Source organism: Haemaphysalis longicornis, unplaced genomic scaffold, assembly GCF_048455015.1.
Source record: "Haemaphysalis longicornis isolate Haplotype H1 unplaced genomic scaffold, Haemaphysalis longicornis Haplotype H1 scaffold_1, whole genome shotgun sequence".
Taxonomy (NCBI): domain Eukaryota; kingdom Metazoa; phylum Arthropoda; class Arachnida; order Ixodida; family Ixodidae; genus Haemaphysalis; species Haemaphysalis longicornis.
In genome coordinates, this window is record NW_027526203.1 from 472,761,523 (window position 1) to 472,785,057 (window position 23,535).

The window sequence follows — 23,535 nt, forward strand, 5'->3', positions numbered from 1 at the left end:
CAGGTGGTCAAGATTAATCTGGAGCCCTCCACTACGGCGCACCTTATCGCCTGCGTTGCGTCGGCGCGTTAAACCCCGCAATCCATCCATTTCCCATCCGCGAAGCTGAAAAATAGCCAAGCGTAACCGACTCCTTCCATGACTGTCGGCAGTGAAGGCCTTACCAGCGCTTCATCTTCTTCACTCGCGTCGTCATCGTCCATGGCAGGTTCGTCTTCGCCAAAGGTTTGGGCGATACTTTCGTCATCTGTGACGGCCCTGCAGACAGCGGCGCAGCTGTCTAAATTCATGTAGTCGCCGAAGTCGGCATCCATTGAGCACTGCATGCACATGAACGGGAACCTCCCTTACAACTTCCCTGATGTCCGTGTTAGTGTTGCTGATGGCGCAGGGACGGAAACAATTTGCGATTTTTATCGACCCAGCGCCATCTTTCGATAGCGACTGCAAGCTAGTTATTGCGGCACGCAGTTCGAATTGTCCGCAGCGGACTGCATTAGCGTTCGAATCGAGTTTTTATCAACCCTGCACCATCTTTCGAAAGCGGCTGTAAGCTAGTTACGGCGGCGCGCAGTTCGAATTACCTGCGGCAGACTGAATTGGCGTTGGAATTAACAAGCTTTTTAATACATGGGGCTTTATGGAGCATGGCTGGACCGCGCCACTTTATTTGGAATTATTTAAAAATTTAAATTATTGAGTGAGGAATTAATGAGCTTTTACTGTATGAGCAGCGTAAAGTGGAAACTTTGACAAGTATTGAACATGCATGCATCAGACAATATGTTCTTTTTGCATGCCTGCAGCATCTCTGCACAGCATTCACACAGGGGGAAAGGAATCGCTAATGCTGTATTTGAAGCTTGGCACCGGCACTTGGAAAAGGCCTAGCACATGCGGTCGAGTGCGTAGAGGTGCATGCTAAGCTGAGCAAATGAAGCCGCAATATAACTAGGAGCAATTACTAACCAGCTATGAAAATCAATTGTGGCCAGCAGAACTGGCCGGGCTCTTTTCAAACCCTTCATTATAAGGCAGGTTTGCCTAAAACCGTTCAATGCGGATCACTGCCTGACGCTTCCCCAAAGCAGTTTCGGCATTTTTATGATCTTAGTCTGGTCAGTAAAACAGCTGATACGGAATAATCTGATGGACAGCTGTGACTACACATGGACTACATGGACTACATTGGACTACACATGGCCAGCGGCAGATGTGCACACAATGGATGGGAACCATCCCCCTCTTTGAGGCATTTCTTAGCTCTTTTATCGAACGGAACGAGAACGATGCATGTGTGGGAGTAATAAATGTTGAACTTACTGAACCTGAGTTCTTTATTGCATATAATACTGTGGCGAGGGCAAACTCGTACTCCGGGTGCGCCGCTTAAGCGGGATTCACACGACGGAGAAACCCTCTCGTTTTGGCCCGCGGGACCCGCTCACATGACAGGTTTTAGGCTCCGCCCCTCGGTGGGGATAGCCCGCGGTGGCTGTGCGAAAGAAAATGCCTCCGCATGTTTTCGCTCGACGGCGGTGGCCCTCGGCGGGGAATGGAACCTGTTCCTCGGCGCTGTCGTCTGCTGGTCACTCCGCGTAGCTCCGCACGTGTGGATGCGCCGCCAGGCCGGATAATCCGGTCACGTGCTGTTGACGTCACATATCTGTCCGCCTCCGTGAGAGGGTTTCTCCGTCGTGTGAATCCCGCTTTAGCGATGCGAAAGCGCTGTTCTTCAGTCTCCCTGGAGTCGCGTTTTTCGGCGGCTTCCTTGTACTTGACGGTCGAGTGGACCGTCTGCCCAGGCAGGCCTGTACTTCTGGTGATGTCGGCCTGTTTTGCGCCATGTTCGACAGCGTTAATTATGCTTAGTTTACCAGACAGTGAAATCAACTACCTTGCCGCTGGTTGCGTAATGCCAGCAATGTTGCCTGACATAGTAGTTTCTTCACCAAAATAAACAAGAAAAAGCATATTGGGTGCCAGAACCGGGAAACTCCGCAATTAACATTGTCAAAACAATTTTTGTCCGAAATTTAGTCTGTTGTAGCCGATAGTCTGCTATAGCCGGGTAAAGTATGAGCGGAATGGATTCCTCTTGAAATGCATAGGGACCAAGCAAATTAACAGAAATGGTCTGTTGTAACCGGAAGTTCGTTGCTACTGGATCCGCTGTAACGAGCATAGACTGTATTTTCTGCTTTTGGATAAAGTAAAAAGTGGTGGCAGTTCTCGGCTGTGACCTTGAGATGAAAGTGCATAGGTCGTAATGAACCATAAATGAAGGAGTTGTAAACTCTTTCCACAGTGGCCCGCAATAGACTCTTCCAAAGGCAGCACCTGCAGGTTCGTTGGAGGTAAATCAGGAAAACTTACTCACAACGGGGGCAGGGCATGCTGTCACAAGGCCGCGGTTGTGCCCTCCAGTGGCCATCGACTGCGGCATCCGACATGGTAGCTAAAGGTGCTCTATCCAGGTCGCTGAGGAGAGTCTCACAGTTGGCGTTTCTCAGTACCGCGAACGTCTGCTGCGGGCATTCACGCACTACCAGGCTGATTGTTGTGGATCTTGTCCAGCCTGAGCTCAGGGTCGGGATTGTTGGCTCAGGGCCTTTCGCTTGCTTTTTGTGCCTTGTTTGCCTTCTGTGGTGTTCCCTGATGCCGTCTGGGGTGCGTGCTTCTCTCCCTTTCTATGGGCGTGCAGCACAAGTGCGGTCGGGTGTTTTCACAGGAGGCGGGACAGGCGTGTCCGGTCGACATCTTTAATTTTAACAAAAGTTTTATATACAGCCCTTTGTGCACAGGGAAAAACATATCTGAAGTTAGCTCTCCGTAAAGAGTTTTGCCTACCTAAAAGAGAATTCCCAAATCCAGCTCGGGTGGCAGGTGCATTGACAAGTAGCGCGAAATTCGGAACTTTTACAGGTGTAAAACACAAACTATTAGAACTATTGTCGCAGGGATTTTTCTGGAGAGACTTTGCACAATGTCAAATGAGCTCGCACATTTATTTTATATTTCCAAGTAAAATTCTTTTTAATAAAAAATTACAAACTTGACACTTGACTCTGTTTCACAAATTGACAAAATGTCGGGCCTTGCTTCTCTCCATTTAGGCAAGCTAGGGAGTTCAATTTTCTAAGTATTATTCCTCTATCCTTTTCAATTCTTCGTGCCAACTTTAGTTTATGTAGAAAAAGTGGTGAATTATAAAATTTAAAACTGATATCAAAAAAATGGGGCAGTTTTTGATTATTTTCAAACTTCCACTAATTGAAGCCAAAGTTGTTCTCTATTGCAGGGTTAAAAAACATGTTGCAATATTTTTGTGGTTGGTTTTGTTGCTATAGAGTTAATATGACCTTGTAGCAGTATTGCTCGGATGTACTGAGTGGTCTGTACCAAATTTCTGATTGCAACGTAAGGCAAGAATTGGCTGGTATAACTAAAAACTTGTGAAAGTGAAATGGAGGTGGCCATGCATTCTTGAAATGAACCGTGAATAAAGTACACACCATTTTAATACGTAGTAGAAAGGCTTTCCAAGTGTATTGGTCAAGCTAGTGGACTCGCATTTTCTGGATGCATCTCTTAAATCACTGTTCCTTTGTGTGCCCCGTGTAGGTACACTCAGATTAACATAACTGCTAGATGACCTCCAGACCTCTGGGAAGATGACCTCCAGACCCAAAATCATCATCATGGGAAGAGACTGCTGTGTTTTGGATATGCGCTAACGCAGTCCACCTTTAGAAGATCCGACAGTTAGACTAGTTGGAAGTGGTTCTTGAACATATTGTGACTTGGCATGAACACACACACAAAAAAAGAACGGACGAAAGCGCTGTCATCTGTCTGGTTTCTTCTTGTGTCCGTGTTGAGTCTGGGCTACTTCAAGATGGTCAAGTCGAGCTCGAAGCGTCGGGAGGTGTGTTCCGGTGGAAAGGGACAAGCACTAAAGGGCAGCGGCTGTTCTACCTGCTTGGTTTTAAGCCAGATTCTGTTTCGCAGAAAAACGAAAAGCAGCCATTAAAACAAGAAATAAATAAGCGTGATTATAGCTGCAGTCATGGATAACAGGAGGGACCTTCAAAACGCTTTTCCAGCTGCAAACAGTTCCTGCGTGATCATTGCCTGCCGCTATTCAGGAAAGTCGATGACTCCTCAGTGGGTTCGAGGGCTCAAGGAAAGTATAGTGAAAAGCATGTGCTTCGCATCGATTATTTAAAAGTGCAAAACAAAAAAAGCATCTCAAAGGAACGTGAGAAATCTGGTTGAAGCGGAGCCTCCCTTTGTAAAGCCTCCACTACGGAGGTATAGGTTTAGTATGCGAGAGCAGGTTCCGTCACTTCAAGGAACTGGCTGTGAATTCTTCAGGCACATCGGCATCCGAGGAATTGGTCACTCCTTGCACTTGCTGGTGAGAAGCTGAACAGGTATGTTCGGAGTTAAATGTCAGCTCAAAGCTACCGCCAAATGGAAACAACGTTGAATTCCTATGCCAGGTGAAAGCAAGAGGACATGATAAAAATTTTCACGAATAAATCTGATAGAGCCTGACTGCAGCGTATGAGGAAGCAACGGAAGCCCATGGCAGTCCATGAACTTGAGGCATACATTTGATGCTTGAGACTCCCATAAAAAGCACTGTCACCTGCGAAGACTGTACGGCCTTGGCGGTGCTAAGTACTTTGCAATAGCGTATGGGTCGTCAACTCGAGGTTGCAGTGAAGACACAGTTGTATACCAGTTGCAAGAATCACAGTTCGAAGCAAGTGTGAGTTCCCGATCTGGCAAAGGAAATGCCTTTAGTGCAAACAGAGGGATCATTTGCCGTCTAGGTTAATTCAACCAACTTTTTATCGCTTCTCACGTGTGTTGTGTCTTAACGAAGTGCAATTATTTCTTTAATCATTTTAATCTCGGCGGTCAGGTTTGTAATTGTGTGGTTAGGCATGACCTGTAGAGAGTAGACCAAGCCACCAATCGTCCATTCGAGAGCCAAAGCTTTTACACCATATTCGAGGGCTGTGTACTTTACTGAAGGTTAATTTCAAGAACTCATCGTCTCCTCCATTTCACGTTTGTAACTCTTTAGCGGTACCGGCCATTTCTCGCCTTACGTTGTAGTCAGAAGTAAGCTGCAGACCACTCCAGTATATCCCCGCAATACTGCTACAAGATCAAGGGGGGGCACTTGTCTTGAAACAACTTCTTTTATTTTCAAGTAAACTTTGTGAAACTTGTCAGTCTTGCTGCTCTTTTCCCGCTGATTTCGAATATGCCATTATTTTTTCAGCTGGTCAATTAGTTCCCAAGATAACAGATAATTAGCCATTTTTGGTCAAACAAAAGACAAAACTGTTGGTCATAAAACTGTAATCTTTATATTTTCCAATACTATGAATCCTGGTGAATGCAATAATTGAAACAGCTTTTTGACGCATCTAATATTTTTTATACTAATTTTACAGCTCATTAAACTGATGGCACCAGTGGCAAGGAACCATTTTGAGTGCCCATTTCAAACACCGAAGTTTAATGAGCTGTAAAATAAGTTTCAAGCGATGCATCAAAAAACTGCTTCGATTATTGCATTCACCAGGGTTAATAATTGGAAAATATAAAGATTACAGTTTTACGACCAACACTGTTTTGTCTATTGTTTGGCCAAGAATGGCTAATTATCTTCGGAACTAATTGACCAACTGAAAAAATAGCATTTTCGAAATCAGCGGGAAAAGAGCAGCAAGACTGACACGTTTCACCAAGATTACTTGAAAACTAAAAGAAGTTGTTTTAAGGCCAGATTCCCCTTTAAGTGCTCTATCCTCAGTATTCAATTGCATGCAATGCATGCAGGCAACCAAGTGTGCGCCGCCATATCTGTGGCCAAGTGTCTGTTGCTAGGCGACGTTGTGCGCACGGCCCGCAGATCAGGCACCCCTCTTCTCCGTGCAACCGTGTGAGTGTGCCCGTGGCCTCCGCAATTTGCTGCCGGCGGCGCGCGGCGTGCCGCCGGCAGCAAATCGCGCAGGCCACGGTGCGCCCATGGCCGGACTGGAGGAGCGGCGAACGCGCACTTTCATACGGCCTGCGCACCCAACAAGGAAACAATACAGCAGATTCTTGACAGAGTGAGGGCGCTTCGAACCAACCCTCTACCCTCCCAACCCTCTTTTTTCTTAGTCGACGCAACGCCAGGCAACGTCTCTGGCCGAGCGAGCCGACAACGCTTGCCGCACGTGTTTTGGATCTGCCGCGGAATATCACCAATACCAATGAATGCCTTCGCTTCTATATCTTACCTAAAAGAAGTCTCATTGTGCACTTCAGTTGCATGATTAAGAGTTTTAGCTGTATGTTTTTGACAGTGCGCTCGCTGCTAGCGGTCCGCTCAGCCCGACCGGAGCGTGAGCAGCAGAAACACGTTTAGCTAAGCGATAACTGTATCTCCCTCGGCGGGAAATCATTCGCGTCACTGGTCGTGTCCTGTGCGCGTGCAAACCAAGGCGTCATCCGAAAGGAAAAATAAGAACTGATATTTCAGTCACGGAAAATGTCACGTTTATTGCCTGCCTCACCATTTTCATATAATACAGTCGCTGATAAGATATGAAGGCCTCGCATATTTTCTTCATGTGCCCCGAGTTGAAATGTTTCTTTCAATTTTTTGATTAGGCGCTTACGAGTGATAATGTTAGGCTGTTTGACCCTATTCGACCGAAAATTCAGAAGGGGGGAAGCAGTCGCCTATTTTAATGGCGCACATGTAAATTTACGCGGACAGGTGCCACGGCAGGGCTAGGGCAGTGGCAAATGCGCGCGCGCCGCCGCTCTACCCCGCCCGTGCTGTAGGTCAACCGGCAAGGGTTGGTCCGCAGCGCCACGAGCTAGCGGCGGTGAAAGGTGGGAACTATACCCGAAGCGCAGGCCGTGTGAAAGTGCGCGCCTGCCGCTCCTCCAGCCCGGCCGTGGGTGCGCCGTCACTCGTTACGTCTGGCTCCGCGGGATGGCGGCACTTGTCCAGCTAAGCACGACTGTGAAGCACATGACTGTGTTTCGCGTTACGAACTCTTCGCCGAACACAAAGTATTGCGTCGAGTTCACTGTGAGTGCGATTAATAACATCTCTGTTGGCGCCACAGTTTAGAATCGGATTGGAACAGAGCAGATGACGCACGCTGGTGTCTTTTTTGTCTTCGCGGTGCGAGCGCAGTGGCCCAGGCTGCGCCGTATCCGTGGCGCATCGGCCATGTCTGTGGCCGTTTCCAGTGTTGCCAAGCGAAGAAATTGACCGCTAAACGTTTCAACTAATACCGTCTATAGCTACAAAACCACAAAAATAGTGCAACACGTTTTTCAAGCCCACAATAGAGAACTTAGGCTTCAATTTGCGAAAGTTGGAATACAAAATTAAAGATGGTTCATTATAAAAAATAAAGCGCAATTTCCATAGCGAACCATTTTTTTAACATAAACTACACTCACCACGAAGAATAAAAAAGAATGGAGGAATAATACTTTAACATAGCTTGTCTAGATGCAGAGGAATAGAGCCTGACATTTCGGCAATTTTTGAAGTTGTGTTATGTTTGTCATTTTGTATTAAACGAAATTCTACTCAAAAATAAAAAGTGAGTATGCGAACTTATTTGACAGTATGCAGAGTCTTAGAAAAGGTTTTTGAAAAAAATGGTAAATAAGAGGCTAATCCATTTTCTTGAATATAACGGCATCCTGGACAGTTGTCAGGCTGGTTTCCGATCAGGTCGAAGCACAACTGACCAGCTAGTTGCCTTTGAGTCGTATGTCAAAGATGCTTTTATCCACAAACAGCACTGTCTTTCTGTTTTCTTTGACTTAGAAAAAGCATACGACACAACTTGGCGTTACGGCATACTGCTTGATCTCGAGGCATTCGGTGTGTCTGGACATATGCTAAACACTATTGAAAGTCATTTGTCGGAGCGGACATTTAGGGTAAGAGTAGGGACGGTGGTATCAAGAACATACATACAAGAAAATGGGGTTCCCCAGGGTGGAGTATTAAGCTGTACTCTGTTTATAATTAAAATGAATTCACTTGGGAAATCGTTGCCACCCTCAATCTCCTACTCAATGTATGTTGACAACGTCCAAATAAGCTTTAGGTCATGCAATCAGTCCATATGTGAAAGGCAGATACAGTTAGGTGTGAACAGGCTTGCAAAATGGATGGAAGAAAATGGTTTTAAATTGAATCCTCACGAAAGTACATGTGTTTTATTCACAAGACAGCGTGGAATTCGTCGAGAACCCGATGTCACACTGAACGGAGAACGGATTGCTGTCAAGAAAGAACACAAGTTTTTAGGTGTTGTACTTGATGGAAAACTAACGTACGTACAGCACTTAAAGAAACTCAAACAAAAATGCCTAAACACCATTAACATTTTAAAAGTGTTGTCACATCAGTCTTATGGTGCTGATAAAGACTGCCTTCTACGTCTCTTTGTGAGTTTAGTTAGGTCACGTATAGACTATGGAAGTGTAACATACGGGTCCACGTCTAAAACTGCCTTAAAAATGTTAGACCCAGTACTACATTTGGGCCTTCGCCTTGCCTCCGGAGCCTTCAGGACAAGTCCAATCCAGAGTCTTTATGTAGAATGCGACCACTGGTGCCTAGAGCACCAGCTTGCTTATACAGCACTCCTCTATGCTATTAGGACAATGTCTATGACGAATCACCCATGCAATTCTATTGTGAATGACATCTCATCTGCCCATTTGTATTTAGCGCGCCCGTCGATCCCTGCCCCTGTAGCCTTGCGTGTCAAAGGCCTTGCAGAGGAGATAGGGGTGTCTTTAGATGATGGCATAAAAACCTGTATCGCCGATATAGTCCCACCTTGGGACATGTCAACTATTCATTGTGACACATCCTTTAAACAAATTGACAAGCGTCGTGCACCCCGCGAATTGATTTTACAGCATTTCTTAAGTTTACAACACCGATATCCATGCGCCTCTTTTTACACAGATGCTTCCAAGTCTTCTTCTTCTGTGTCCTGTGCTGCACATGGCCCGGACTTTGCCAGCACAAGGACATTGAACAGAAATTGTAGCATCTTTACAGCAGAAGCCTATGCTATTCTAATCACAGTGGAACACATTACACAGTACAAAATACAACAATCAGTCATCTACACAGACTCCCTAAGCGTAGTAACTGCATTGGATTCCTTTAAGTCCACAAAAAACGTTATTCTAAACCGCCTTTTTAAAGCTCTTATAACTGCCTATAAGTCAAAGCTAAAAATACTTGTTTGCTGGATTCCTGGATACAGTGGCATTCTGGGCAATGAAATTGCTGACCAGAACGCCACTTTGGCGGCCCTACGTAGTGGTGTTGATGTAGCGCAGGTCCCTCACCTCGATCTGAAACCAGTAATCCGGAGGGGAATCTGTAAATGCTGGCAGCACATGTGGGACACACACACAGACAACAAGCTCCACTCAGTAAAACCAAACCTAGGAAGACACACAACAGAAAAACAAAACAGATTCATTGAAGTATCCATTTGCAGACTGCGAATAGGCCACACTTACGCTACACACGCATATCTTTTGAATGGAACACTCCCACCTGTTTGTAACAAGTGTGGGGAACAGCTCACCGTCCTCCATGTGTTAATTGAGCACATTCTGCAATGAAGCCAGAAAACGGCATTTCCCTAAAATATATACCTACAACATTCCACTACATCCTTCACTGTTTTTAGGAGATGAACCTATGTTTACAAACAAAAGTCTTTTAAGTTATCTTGCAGACATCAAGTTTTTAAAACTCATCTCGTACAGTGCGTGACCTCAGAGCCTACGAGCAGTGAGTGAGGCCCTCATGCTCCCTTTGTCCGCACGGGAGGCCCACTCTCGTCGCATGCTCTTTGGCTCGAGGTGCATCACGTTGCACCCATAATCCATTTCAGCCACCATTATGAACATCTTCATGCTTTAGTGGACGGGCCCTCTACACCCATACATACAGTATTTTAAGATTGATTGATTGATTGATTTTAGGGTTTAACGCGCCGACGCAACGCAGGCGATGAGGCGCGCCGTAGTGGAGGGCTCCGGATTAATTTCGACCACCTGGGGATCTTTAACGTGCGCCGAAATCTCGTACACACGGGCGTTTTTGCTTTTCGCCTCCATCAGAAAAGCGGCCGCCGCGGCCGGGAATCGAACCCGCGACCTCGTGCTCAGCAGCGCAACGCCTTAGCCACTGAGCCACCGCGGCGGGTAGTATTTTAAGATATATCATACTCATTTCATACATATTTTAAGCACAAACATGACTATTGAAGACCACATAACATACTTCTGGCGCTCTTTGGTCTTAGAAACCCTTGCGCCAATAAACCACAAACATACATACAGTATGCAGAGTCTCGGCAGAAAAAAATTCTGCCGAAATAGCTGCAATAGTTCGTGCCTTACAGACGCGAAGGTCTCAAATTTTGCGCCCCTCATCCAATGCATTTGCCACCCAAGCTGGGTTTGGGTATTGTTTTCTGGGAAGCAAAAATTTTTTTTCTCTGACTAACTTATGTTTACCACTGAGCACAAAGGACTGCAGTCGAGTCCACTTATAACAGTACCGTTTATAAGAATATATCGGATATAACAATGAACAGCTATGGCCCCATCCACTTTCGTATGCTTTATGTTAAAATAAACTGCTTATTACAATGCTCCAGTGCCGCGTTATCGGATATAACGATCGAATCTGGTTCGGATGTGCGCCAAAAAAAGCGAGCTCCTGCTGGCTCACCATGTTGACGGCACGCCCCGCGAGCCATGGTGCACCTCGCATCCCTTCCACCCCCTCGGAAAACGAGTCGACTGTGCCGCTTACGCGGAAGCGGAGAGGAGGAGCGCAGTTTTCCTTCTGAACCCGGCGCTGCCGCTTTGGCATCGTCCCCGCTCCCGCTCGCGAGATCGCGCCTTTGCTCGTTGAGTCACGTGCGCACTGTTTTTTGAATTTGGGTGCCTCTGTTTTTCTGCGGGAGGTTCGTTGGGGCTGATGTTTTGGAAACTTGGAATGCGTCACCCAAAGGCCAGCGTTCCGCGGATACGTGCTACGGGCAATGATGACAGTGGCGACTGACGACGCGGTTGCGCAGCCTACTCGGGTAGTGTGTCTTCGCAGGAGGCCAAGCGCATGACACAGTCCCTCGGGCACTTGCTTTCCTCGCAGGACCGTTTGCTCCGCTAGGTGAAGCACCTATGGATGCGCTTGGAAAAGATGTGCGCTAGCTTTGCGTGCGGCAAACACCGCTGACTGAGTATGGCTTCTTTTTCATAAATAAGTGCGAGAATTATGCGAGTAAATACGGTAATTTTGCCTCAAACATAGCAGTGGGAGTCGAAAGTTGTTTTAATGGTATTGTACAGAAGCTTTATTATACTGAGCTAAAATATTTGTGCCTTTATGTTGAGGTTCAATGAGCATGAAGTAGCATGTTGGGTTTTTCTTGTAAGCCGTGGGTGCCGCGTTGCTGCCCTTTTGCAGTGTGCTGCTGGTCAGGCTTTCCCTTGCTTGTCCTTGCATCTGTGACATCTGTCCTTGTCACATCCTTGCCGATCTTGTCACATCTTGTCACATCTGTGTGCTGAGGATGTATCGAGGACACGCAAAAGTAAATGAGCCGTATAGGTGGCGTGAACTCTGTGGGAGTCTCGACATTCGTGCGAACCCTTTTTGTGTATCTTTTTCGCACGGGCGGTGTTGCGCAACGCACATCCTCTGTCAAGCCAGTCTGCCTTGCCTGGCAGGGGAGGCGTTATTGCCTCCTCAGCCAGCTTCCGCACTGTGCCAGCGCCACCAGTGCGGGGTCTGGCAGGAAGTTTGCGAGAGCCTCTTTGGCCCTCGCCCCGCGGGCGCTCTGTCTGCAGAGAGCACTGATTGGCAACCACGCCCATCTTGATCTTGCAGTGCCTCGCTCTTCCTATGTTACCACTTGGACGTGTAATAAATGCTACCCCTGATGTCAACCCCCACTGCAGGCGGCGCTCGCTCAGCGTGCTTGTTGGGGTGGCAACAGCTGGTGTGAATATCCCCACATTCCAGTGATGCGCTCGTGGTTGCCGCTGAGTGCTCCCTGCAGACAGGGCGCCCGCAGGACGAGGTTTCTAGGGGCTCTCCCCCGTTCTGCAAGACTCCGCCACTGGTGCAGTGTGGCTGAGGCGCAAATGCCTCCTTCGAGGGACAAGCAGACGGGGAAATATGTCCCCCTCCGGTGGTGTGTTTCTGCACCTTTTGCCCTCATGTTTGTTGTCACCTTGTTTTGTGGCTAATGGTACTGTGTAAGCATAAGCTTTGTGTGGACGACTTGGTTTGACATAACTAAGCAGCACAAAGGTGTGGACAAGGCACGTTATTTGTCATGCTTGTTTTTTTTTCTTTTGCCCGTGTTTTCTGCACCTTTTCAAGGTAATGTGGTTGCTGTGAATGTGTTTCTGCTCCAGTCGCAGCGTCATTCGGAACATGGAGGGAAAATTCCATTGTGGGGATGAGACAACTCATTAGCCCACATACAGCCACGTGAGCTTTCCTCTGTGCATGTCAACCATTTTTAAGGTTTGTAAAGTATGCGCACACTCGATTCAATATTGGGGTCCAGGGTACTCTGACTAGCTATGCTAGAGTGCAAACTACCAAGCCGTACTAACCACATAACAAACTCTGAGGACTCGCACATAGGTTTGTGTACCCGCACACCACGCTAAACAAATGCCACGCTTCAGGAGCAAAGAGGCAGGGGTGCCACTCGCTCGCTGAGCAGTGTCGCCTAACCGCCGCGTTTCCGAGTAACTGGGGTGCCTGCTGGCGCCCCAGTCACTCGGAAACCGGGGCGTTTAACGGGGGCGCCAGCGTCGCCTAACCGCTGCCATTCTGAGTAACTGGGGCGCCCAGCAGGCGCCCCTGTGACCTGGAAATGCGGTGGTTAGGGGGAGGGCAGAAGGCACACAACTGAGAACTTCCTGCGTAAGGGTCTCTTGTGTCCCTGCAGTCAGTGGCGAGCTGGCGCGGGGGAACGCTTGCAGAGGTGGGGTCTATGCCGTTAGAGCGACGAGCAGGCCTGTTGTTGGGGCGACGTTGGCGGGGGGAAAGCGTGTGCCCTCGCAGGAAACGCCAACTGGCACGGGTGCCTGAATGCTCCCTCGCAAGTTGCGGTCCCGCGCAGCACAGACACTGTGTTGGTCGGGTGCCTTGGGAGCCAAAGCGGCTGGGAGCAGGCTATGTGCAGGTGCAGCTGGAGGCGTCGCTTTCTCCATCGGTGCTGGGGCGGCGCTTCCCATTGGGAGGTATCAGGCCCTGTTGAAAGGTGGTGACACGGTTTCTTCAAAGTGGTCCCTTCTGCTCAAAGACGGCAGGAAGGTTGGGAGGCAGGCGTTGTTGTCGTACCGTCAATTTGGACAAGCCATGACCGCAGGCCAGTAGGTTATTTCATGATCACTGGGACCTATTTTGGCTTTTGTTTAAATGGGCGGACGAGAAAGGCGTCTCCCTTTTGTACGGTGGCGTCGGTCAGTTGTGCGCATCATGTGCTGCCTTTGAAGTTTGCTCTGGAAGAACTGCTGTGAGCTGTGTTCTCATCTTGCACGGAAACATTAGTGTCTTAGGAATCTGGCCCATGGTGCTTTGCACTGTTGTTCGCTGCTTGAAATTTGAAAAGGGAGTGGGACATGCATCGCTGTACTGACCCCCTCTTGTCCTTGAAATGAATGAATAAATGAATGAATGAAAGCTTTATTCTATGATCTCTTGCCGTTATAGGTCCCCTCTGTTCAGGGGACCTATAGGTTGCCTGTTGTGGCTTCCTAGGGGGTGTCATAGTCCTGAGAGTGCCCTTTTTGGCTTGGCCACTGAGCATTCTGCTTGGCTGGTGGTACGGGGCGGTCGTGACAGCTGTGATGCTGTTGCATTTGTGATACATTTGCACAAAAATATGTCATAGGCATAGTTGACGCATGTAATCGTTAAAATGGTATAGATTGAAGTTGTAAATCAAAATGTTAAAAAATGGAAATAGAGAAAATAGAAATAAAACAAAAATAAGCTCACAAAATAAAATATGCTTAAAAGCTGTAAAAACTTTGTAGTGTTTTAGTGACAGACGAAGCTTCTGAAGCAAAAACAAGCAAAATAACCATTGTATTTGGCTACTCATAGCCAAAGCTTGCTATAAAAGCACACTATGTAGACAGGTGTCATAAGAATGCTTACACATTAGTAGAGGCCGTTGTCTGAATTTCTGCAAATTTTCTCCCGGGAGGGGGGGGGGGGGGGGGTACACAGTACCCATATCTGTAGGAGGGTGATGAGATGGGCAAGATTGTACGTTGACATCTCGGCAACAGCACTGCCAAAATGTCACAGATCTGCTTCCTGTGAAGTTGAACACGCGTTAGCTGTAGGTATTTCGAGTTTTCGTTATGGTACTCTGCTCCTGTGCCGCTCCAAATTATCTTCCACCCGTGCAAGCTGCTCCAAAAATGTTTTTTTTTGGGCTGCAAAAAGTGCTCCAAAAGCTGTTCTAGCTGTCCCACCCTAGCTAGTTATTTACCATTGACGTAAAAGCTACCTTTCAACTCTTCTTTCTTCAGGGTACTGGTTGAGAGGTCTTTATTGGCATTAGATGGGTGGAAGAATACAACGTTGTGCACTAAACGGTCATATGTGCACCACTGTTTTAGTTGGTTGTGTTTTAAGTATGGTACTTTATCCTGTAGTGCAAATGTGAGCAGGTTGCATTGCGGCTCGGCCTACATAACTGGAGTGGAGCTGCAGAATGTGTCTGTAAGCGTTTCGCACTGCTGCCAGTGAGACTGCTCTCTTGTTTTTGGCGAGGCTTGGCCAGGACCCCCTCCTTCCCCCGTGCCCCTGCTGAGCGGCACAGTGCTTACTCCCTGCGTTTGTTTCTTCTCAGCTTTCAGAACAATCCAGCAGGCCATCCAGCTGACCAAGCAGGCGCAGAGCAGTGAGTATCCTTCGTGTGCTGCTGCTGTGGGCGGCCCGCAGGTTGGTGACGCCACCGTCCCCCCCTCGCAGCGGGCCAGGTGGAGGCGCCGCCCTCCTACCCGCAGCACCCGGGCCGCACCCTGCCCCCCCTGCAGCAGCTGGAGAAGGACGGAGACCGGCGCTCCCCCGGCTCGGACTACAGCGCTCACTCGGCCAGGTACCGCCACAGCCGGTGCTGTTGTGCGCATACATTCCACCAACGCGTGCGGACGTTACCTGGCCACCCCACAAGCAGACGCCGCTGGCGGACCCTGTGAAACACTGTAGGCAGGAGCACATTGGGCGGGCCAACTGGCATGAGCGGCGCTGCCCCTCGCAAGACACTGTGGTCAGGCATACCCAATATTTCAAGAATTCGTTGCATCATCCATAAAAAATGCGACAGGTGCGCAAGTCCAGTGAGAAAAAAATCTGGGCATGGGTGCGCTGGCCAGTGGAGCTACAGCCCCTAGAATAACATGCGAGTCCATGCCCATATTTTCTTCTTCCTCACATCTTTATGTTTTCGCAAGCCAGGGAATAGTGTAATAGTAATTCGTGTTCCTCTAGCGTGCGTGCGTTGTGAGAAAAAAAATTGCAAATGTGGTGTAGGTGACATGCGGTTTCCAGTGGCTGCAGTTTTTTCCAACTTTTAAGCTTTGCACATGGCAAGGCGCATTTTTTATGACTAATTTGTTTGAGGATAAAAACTGTGCCAGAAGGACAAACAGCTCAAAGCAAATTTTGCGTTCTGGTGCAAACAAAAAATTTTGGGAAAAATCGTGAAATCCGACCAGGCGCTAAAATGTCGCTCACTTTGATGCCTCCTATCTCTGTATCTGCAATAGTGACTAACTTGTAAGTCACAAGTAATGTTGGTAAGATATTTCTAAACATATTGTGGGAATCGTGGAAAACCGCGGCCCGCATTCCGAGCTGGTGCGCGCGGGGAGAGTCATGCCGTGCTGAAACCGGTCCGGCACTCTGTTGGTTCGTCGGCACCCCCAAGAGATGGCACCACCGGTCCATGCGCAGCATAGGCGCTCTGGCTGCACCAACATGTGCGCGCGAAAGACAGAGTCTGACCGGAGGCCCGGTGTGGGTCGCATCAGCGGAACAGCGCGGCGGTGACTGCGTACATGTATCTCAGGTGGGAACTGTTTGTCGCGTGCCGTGAGTGCCTGCCTCCCGTTCGCGATCACGACCAGGACGGCGTGATTCGTGAACACCGTCGAGCCTTGTGCCCGCATGCTTTGGAAGGTCCCAAATAAACGGCTGTGCTTCGGCATCGGTGAACCTCGCTGGGCTGCCGTCGGCTCGGGAGCCGGCGTGGTGGCCGATGCCAGAGTGCTGGCTAGGTCGCCCCCGAAGAACCCCCACGATATTCGACAATATCTGCAAAATATTGGTTGTCTAGGGAAGGTATAAATATACGCAAAAAAAGATTAACTGTTCCGCTTTTTCTGAAAGTGCTTAAATTTAGAAATCAAATTAAAATAATTGAATAATTGTCTCGATTTTCTTCAAAATTGGTCTAACGAGACTTCTGAAGAGGGTCAACAGCACTGCTGGAAAACATATTGCGCTATTTTGTTTGTACCAAAGTTATTAGCGGCCGCGTTCGAGACGAGTCCCTGTGCCGTCTGCTCCCCATGCTGCTGCTGCTTTTCTGGCTTCGCTCTTTTATAAAAAAGTGTCTCTTCTTATTCTGCGGCCACACTAGGGAATTTCCAACCTTTTTCCTCGTAAACTCTCGAGAAGTCCGCATTTCTATTATATTTATTTGCGATGGTTCCCTCAACAGGCTCTAGAACAGGTGCACCCGTGCAGAGTCCCGACAAGAGTCCCACCTTTGTCACTTTTCTTCTAGCAAAAACAAAGAGCAGTACAACAAAACAAAGACTGCTGTTACTGACTCTGTGCTCACCACCTGTGGAAAAGGAGGCACTTGCTAGAAATGGGGCACTTTAAACGATAAAAGTTAAAAACTGCAATTGGTTTTGAGGTCGAAGCTACATCGACATTACCAGGATGCTATAGCATGCAAAAGCCCGGTGTGCAATTTAGTTCCCAGAGTTCCCATCGCAGTACGAGTGAAGTACTGAAACAGTAGAAACAGTAAAATTCATAGGCATGAGCCTTTTTGCACAAAGGCATTTATTAAAGTGAAATAACGCGGATTCCCTGTAATTTGCTGGGGAATATGGCTCAGATTCAAAAGCATTTATTTCATTTCAAGCATTTATTTAATGACGTGATCATGACATGACATAATTTAAGCATTTATTTCATGACATGATCATACCATAAAATAAAGTGAAATGCCTATATCATTTTCGCTACAACTTGGATGTTCACACACTCAAACACAGCCCACGAAATTGCTTGTAAGCGGTAAATGAAAGGCCCCCCTTGCTGCTGTACTATGTAACCAAAACAATAGGCAGGACTGCTATGTAAAGACTACAAAACAGATTCGAGACAGCTCAACTTCAGCCGACTCCTTACCTAGCCTCATGATAGGTTCATGCGCTCGCGGAATCTGCAAGGAGGGGCACGTCCGTCACTGCTGGCTTCTTCGTTGACCTTGAGCTCAAGCTCGCTGCCTTATCAACTGCTTCAGTGTTTGGTATATCTGTACTCGCATTGTTTCATTGGAGCAGGCTTAATATGCGTCGCCAGCTAAAAAGCGCCCGTAGAGGAGAGGTAGGGAGTTTAACTATACTTGTAGGAGGTCAATGACACCCTCTGTTGCACCTGCCCAGTGTGCCGTCAGTTACGGCAGGTGACATACAGAGAAAAAACTTTTTTTTTGGGCTGCTCTTGGTTTTTGCTAAAGGAAAAGTGACGTCTGCAATGGCGGGCTTTTTGTTGGGTCTCCGCCCAGGCGTAGCTGTGCTAGCGGTTATTGAGTGAAACATTGAAAATTAACAAAAAGAAATGCAGACTTCTTGTAAATGGCTGGAGATTCCCTGGTGTGGCTGCAGAATGCGAAGACACTTTTTATAAAAGCACGAATCCAGAAAAATCAGCAGCACTAGCGGAACACGCAGCACGGAGACATGTCTCGAGTGCGCAAGTTCAGCTGCCTATGACCATGGTGCAAACAGATTAAAGGAGCCATGAAGACAAAATACAAGTTGGGCTTATTAGAAAGACTGCTTAGTCCCGATAACAATGATACGAATATCATCGCAATCTTCAAACAAATAACGGAGATATTGAAGAAAACGCGCAAAGCAGTCGCGACCCCCTAGCCAATTTCCCGCAACTTTTCTATGACGTCACGGAACCTCGTTTGCGCGATTGGCGGCCGCCTAACTGACCTGTAGCGATGACACATGACTGGACGTCTGTAATGGGGCCTCTAGTTTCATTTGACCGCATCACTTGAATGCTAACGTGCAGTTAACGCACTGAAAATTATGTTTTATTGTTGGCCCGTATGACGTCATGCTTGCTCATAACACGTCACTGTGGCGCAAAATTTGAAAGTTTTTAAATACTTCTTGCTTTTTTTTTCGTTAAAAAACATCTTTTGGGGCTGTAATGGAGCTGAGTGAGATACTGAATCCTAGTTCTTTCATATTAAACGAAGTTGTATTTTCTCTTCATGGCTCCTTTAATGCGGCGTCTTTCAGCAGTGTTGTTGGCCCTCTGAGAAGTATCGTTTCCCCAATTTTGAAGGAAATTGAGACCAGGTTTTTTTTATTTTTAAAATGACACACTTTTACAAAAGGCGCAAGTGTCAATCTATTTTTGCGTTGACTTATACTTTCTCTAGGCAACTGATATTTTGCAGATATGTTTAGAAGTATCTTGCAGGCATTATTTATCTCTTACAAGTTGGTTACTATTGTGACATTCTAGCATATGGTCAGATTTTACGATTTTTTTCAAAATTTTTTGTTTGCACAAGAACACGACATTTGCTTTAAACTGTTTGTCACTTTAGAGTGTTTTCTTTTTTTTAACAAATTCTAGTAATAACTTTGCCGTGCGCCAAGCCCCAAAGTTCGGAAAAACTGCGCCGCTGGAAACCACGCGTCACCCGTGCCACCTTGGCAATTTTTTTTCTCTCAGCAAAGTACACATGCCAGGGGAAAACAAATTGCACTGCTGGGCTATTCCCTGGTTTGTGCGTAACTCATAAAAAATGAGAGAAAACAAAAGGTGTGTGTGGACACATGTACAATCTTTCGTGGAATCGGCCTCTGGTAGAAGTTGAGGATGGCGGATACAGTCGAACACCGCTTCAATGAAATATTTCCAATTCCTTGTCAGCTAGCCGTAGAAGTCAACGCAACGAAGTCCTCACCACGACAAACCATTTGTCAGGCTTGTTTTCGCTTCAACGAAATTTTCGCTCAGTGAGGCTGCACTTGAAAATTTATTTTGCAATAAAATAAGCATAACACCAGCCACCTGTAACTTTTTATACTCAAGTCACCTAGTTTCACTGAAAAAGTGTGCTGTGGGCCCACACGACCACCCATAAACAAAAACAAACTTGCAGATGGACGCCATTGTTTGCTGGTGATGACTATGTGGCAGGCGATCTTTACTCGAGGCACAGCCCAGTTTGCCAAGCCAGCCAAGCTACAGCCAATCCTTATCCTATAGAAATAGCACAAATTAGCACTGCTAGTGCTGCAATGTGATGTATGTGTTGTGAGCAGCTGTCATTAGTTTTTTTTTTTCTACCAGTCTTCAGAGTCAAGAGCAACAATATTGTTTTTCTATTTATTCTCAAACCCGCAACCTGACACGAGTCATCTCAGTGATTTTGCAGAGTTAATCAGCGATGTCAAATGAACTACGCGAGAAAACGCAGGCGATACTAACAAACTAAATGCACATTCTTCCTGGCACAAACGTGCCGTGGCTTAGTTTCAACTGAGCGGACGAATTTCGACGACCCGCCGGCCGCTGGCTGACCGATTCCGTCGGAGGGTCGGCAAGCTGGGCAGTAGCGCAGTCAAGCCAAGCCATCTTGTTTTGACATCATGCGAAACATTATGGGAAATCGGCAAGGTGAATGCAGAGAGGAGGAAAGCATTTTCGAAAGCATTTTTCTACTGAATAAAGTCGCGTAAATGCAGCAAGAGTGGTCGAAACAAGGCCTCGATACTCCAGACTATAATTTGCGCTAGTAATCCTGCAATGTTTACAAACCACTTCAGTGTCCCATTAAAAAGACACTGAAGTGTCCCTTTAATTCCTACATAAGCGTTGAAAGGTTGCGTTACGTAGTCAATGATGCGGGTAAATGTAGGGGTATTTCTAGTATGCTGGGGCAGATTTCCCCACAATAGAATTTCCACTTCAGTGAAATTTTTCGCATCTTGTCAGTTTTGTTTAGCGGAGTATGAGAGACCAAATTTTCTGGAATAAACAGAGTTGCATGTTATCTTCATGGCCCCTTTGATAACGGAGTAAATGTAAAACAAGCGAAGTGGGCCTTCTTTGGTGAAAGCCGATGAGCAGCGTGTCTTTAACGAGAGAACCAGAGGGCAAAAGAGCTGCTGGCCGAGCGCCGTGGGGTCCGGAATGTGGGGGCTCCATCCCAGCCTGCCGGCCTGCGCAGGCGAGACAGCCCCACCTCGAGCGTGAGCAGCCTGCACAGCCTGAGCGGTACGGGCTCGCTCGTATCAGCCGTGCTCAAGCCCACGGCCCCCAGCCTGACGCCTTCCCTGGCCAACTACTACAACGAGGCGCTCATCAGCCACGTCACGGGCTGGCAGGCCGACCATGCCGAGCGACAGGTGAGCTCTGCTGGGGCAGTATCGCATGTCAACGTCACAGGGTTAGCGATGTGCCAGTGTTCGATGTTCCAATCGCACGGCATTTCCTGCTTGAATAATTCGACGTGACAAACAGTCAAAACGCTGCCAATGTTGTGGCTGGCTTTATGTGGCCCTTGCTTCCCCTAACTTTCGCCGACAACCCACTTCAGAAGCGACAGTGTGTGTGCTTTGTCTTGAAAAGATTTAGTGAAATTCAATGTGCGCCCAGTTTTTATGTATTCACAATACAAACGCTCCTGAATGTGATGTTGTTACAACATGCTCCTATATTGACCAGGGAAACAAGAGACATGTTCACATTCATACAACACCATTTATTCTCCTGGCGGCTATTTTTTTCTGTAATCCAGTATTTCCCTCTGAAGGATGTTTTTCAAGTCCAGGTGTTTTTCCGTTTTTGGCCCACAGGTGAGGTTTGGACATATTCCTGCGCCCTTAAAAACTTTGCATTGCTGGCATGTAATAAAGTAGCTCCTCGCTTTTTTGCATCACCCGCTTACACTGAAAGAATAAGCGGACACAGCTGTCTTCAGCGTGCAAAAAACGTTCCTCACGTTTTTGTAGTAATTAGGTGCGTCGCCATTTGTGCATCATCGGAAACAAATATGCGTCGTAGTCGGCACAAAATGAGCAAATTTGCGAGCGTAAATTACTACCACTACAGCGATGCCATTTTGTGATGACACTGCATTTGTCCCTCTGACAGTCGGCTTGCAATATCCCGCAAATATCCCACAAATGTTGTTCAGCTGCATGCAGCAAGCCTCGAGAACGAAACGCTATTACAAAGACGTGTGTTTTGGACACCACCTTAAAGCACCATTTCTCAATCGTTCCTTTTTTGTTACGATTGAAATTAATTGTCTCCCATGACTGTGCAGCCATGAAATTGCATACATTCCGGTCGTGTTAAATTCCTGTGAATGGGGCTTTGTCATAAAACACTACCATCATCATTTGTCATACCCCCTTCTTGACGCCTATCCATAGCCAATCTGACAGTCATCACGCGCATGTCATTCATCTCTCGTGAAACGTCCCCGTGCCGGGCTATTCAGCGTGGATAGCCGTATTGAAAGAAAAAGTGTAGTAGTTTGGAAGCCTTTGAGAAGGCAGGTCTGTGCTCTGCTATCTGTAAGAAATGCAACTCCACGCTCAAGACGCCGTCAAGCACAACAATCCCACTCACGAATCACTTGAAGAGCAAATGCCATGCTCACCTCTTGGAGTTTTAAGAATCAGGCAAGGCGCAGCTAAGGGAAAAGCGAATGCTGCTGTTAGTTTGCTCAACACTGCCATCTACTGGACACGGAGCGAGGCCTGTTATCTGATCCCCTTCGACTCTGCGCATGAGGTTTACCCTTTGAATGGGGATAACTCGGCACACTCGCTGGGGCCGTATATTGTAAGTTTCCAGATTTAGTGGAAGAAGTGCGTTCCTGGTTCGGAGTTGGTCCTAGTGCACAGCAGAACGCCTGATGCAGTAGATCACTCGACTAAGCTGGCACAGCAGCTTGTGCCGGCCCCCCCCCCCGGCCAAAGGGCCTTTCCGGCTGCTCCCAAAGCCGCGCACTCTGTTCTTCCGCCCCTGTGGAGCTGCTCTGTGCCCTGGTATTGGCAACATTGCCCTGCGGTGCCTAGAGCCGAGAGAGCCTGAAACCAGGTCATGCTGAGCAGCTGGTGTTTCCTTGTGATGCATTCAGAGCCCAAGGACATGTGTTGATGTTTTTGTCAGTCAATCAGTCAACCTTTTGTTGAGCCTTCTTTTCATAAGAGTGCTAGGACAAGAACAAGAAGCTGCGGTACAGCAGCTTGACGAGGTCCTTGACCCTTGTCTTGGCAATGGTTGCAGTGTTTGACGGTATATGCATATGTTGTACAACTTTCAGGCTCTCTTTCATGCATACACAAAACACAGTAATATTAGAACAGACATGCAGCAGACGCTGCTGTATGAATGCTATGTTACCCTGTGGGCATTCCGTATCCTTAATACTTGCCATTAAGGAATAGAATAACAGAACAAACGCGCCGACGTTTTTCTCACTGCTCTCGCGCAGTACCGAACTTGCGCTGCCGAGAGACTCTGCCCACAACGGGTTCGAGAGCGAGCCACGACTCTCGCCGCGAGTGTACGTTGTCAGTCACTTCACATGGAAGCGATACATTTCATAGTACAGGGGTTTATTACGCGGGAAACCACGATACAAACGCTACACTGCACTACGCACCTAGCCCCTGGGGCATACAGCCGTCAGCGTGTGCCCAGCCCGTAGTCGGGCAGCAGTTGGCGTCCGCCGGCGTTGGCCGGCCGCTACGCTCGCTGACGTAGGGGAAGGGGGCTCTCTGTGGCCGCTACACATTTCCAAGCCACTGGACTCGACCGGGCGGCATCGGCGCTCGTCCGCTGACCTCAGACGGCGCAAGCCGTCACATCGCGGACGCGGGGGCAACCCACCAAGAAGTGGAATATGCCCGTGGAGACTCGCCGGGCATCCTAGATAAACGCACTGACGCAAATCGAGGCATGCACTAAGCGACACGGTGGGTGCCGTGACCCACGGAAGTGGGAAACAACGGCCAATGCAAGAAACGGCCAGAAGTGGCCGAAGGGCATTTACGTACCGTGCGATCGCTGCGCATCCCAAGGGCGGTCTCCCCCCGGGGAGTCTCCTG

General features: G+C 47.8%; 1 protein-coding gene across 2 annotated transcripts in view; it reads left to right on the plus strand.

The window, feature by feature from the left end:
- Wcy (WW domain-containing adapter protein with coiled-coil wacky) overlaps window positions 1-23,535 on the plus strand; it is a 115,655-nt gene that overhangs the window by 61,121 nt on the left and 30,999 nt on the right. Inside the window, exons 10-12 of one of the 2 annotated variants that reach the window (XM_077688209.1) lie at window positions 14,982-15,032; window positions 15,104-15,230; window positions 20,649-20,817. In XM_077688209.1, coding sequence (XP_077544335.1) covers window positions 14,982-15,032; window positions 15,104-15,230; window positions 20,649-20,817 — 347 coding nt within the window. Of the gene's footprint in view, window positions 1-14,981; window positions 15,033-15,103; window positions 15,231-20,639; window positions 20,818-23,535 lie in introns of both variants that reach the window. The other variant, XM_077688208.1, reaches the window with a different exon arrangement.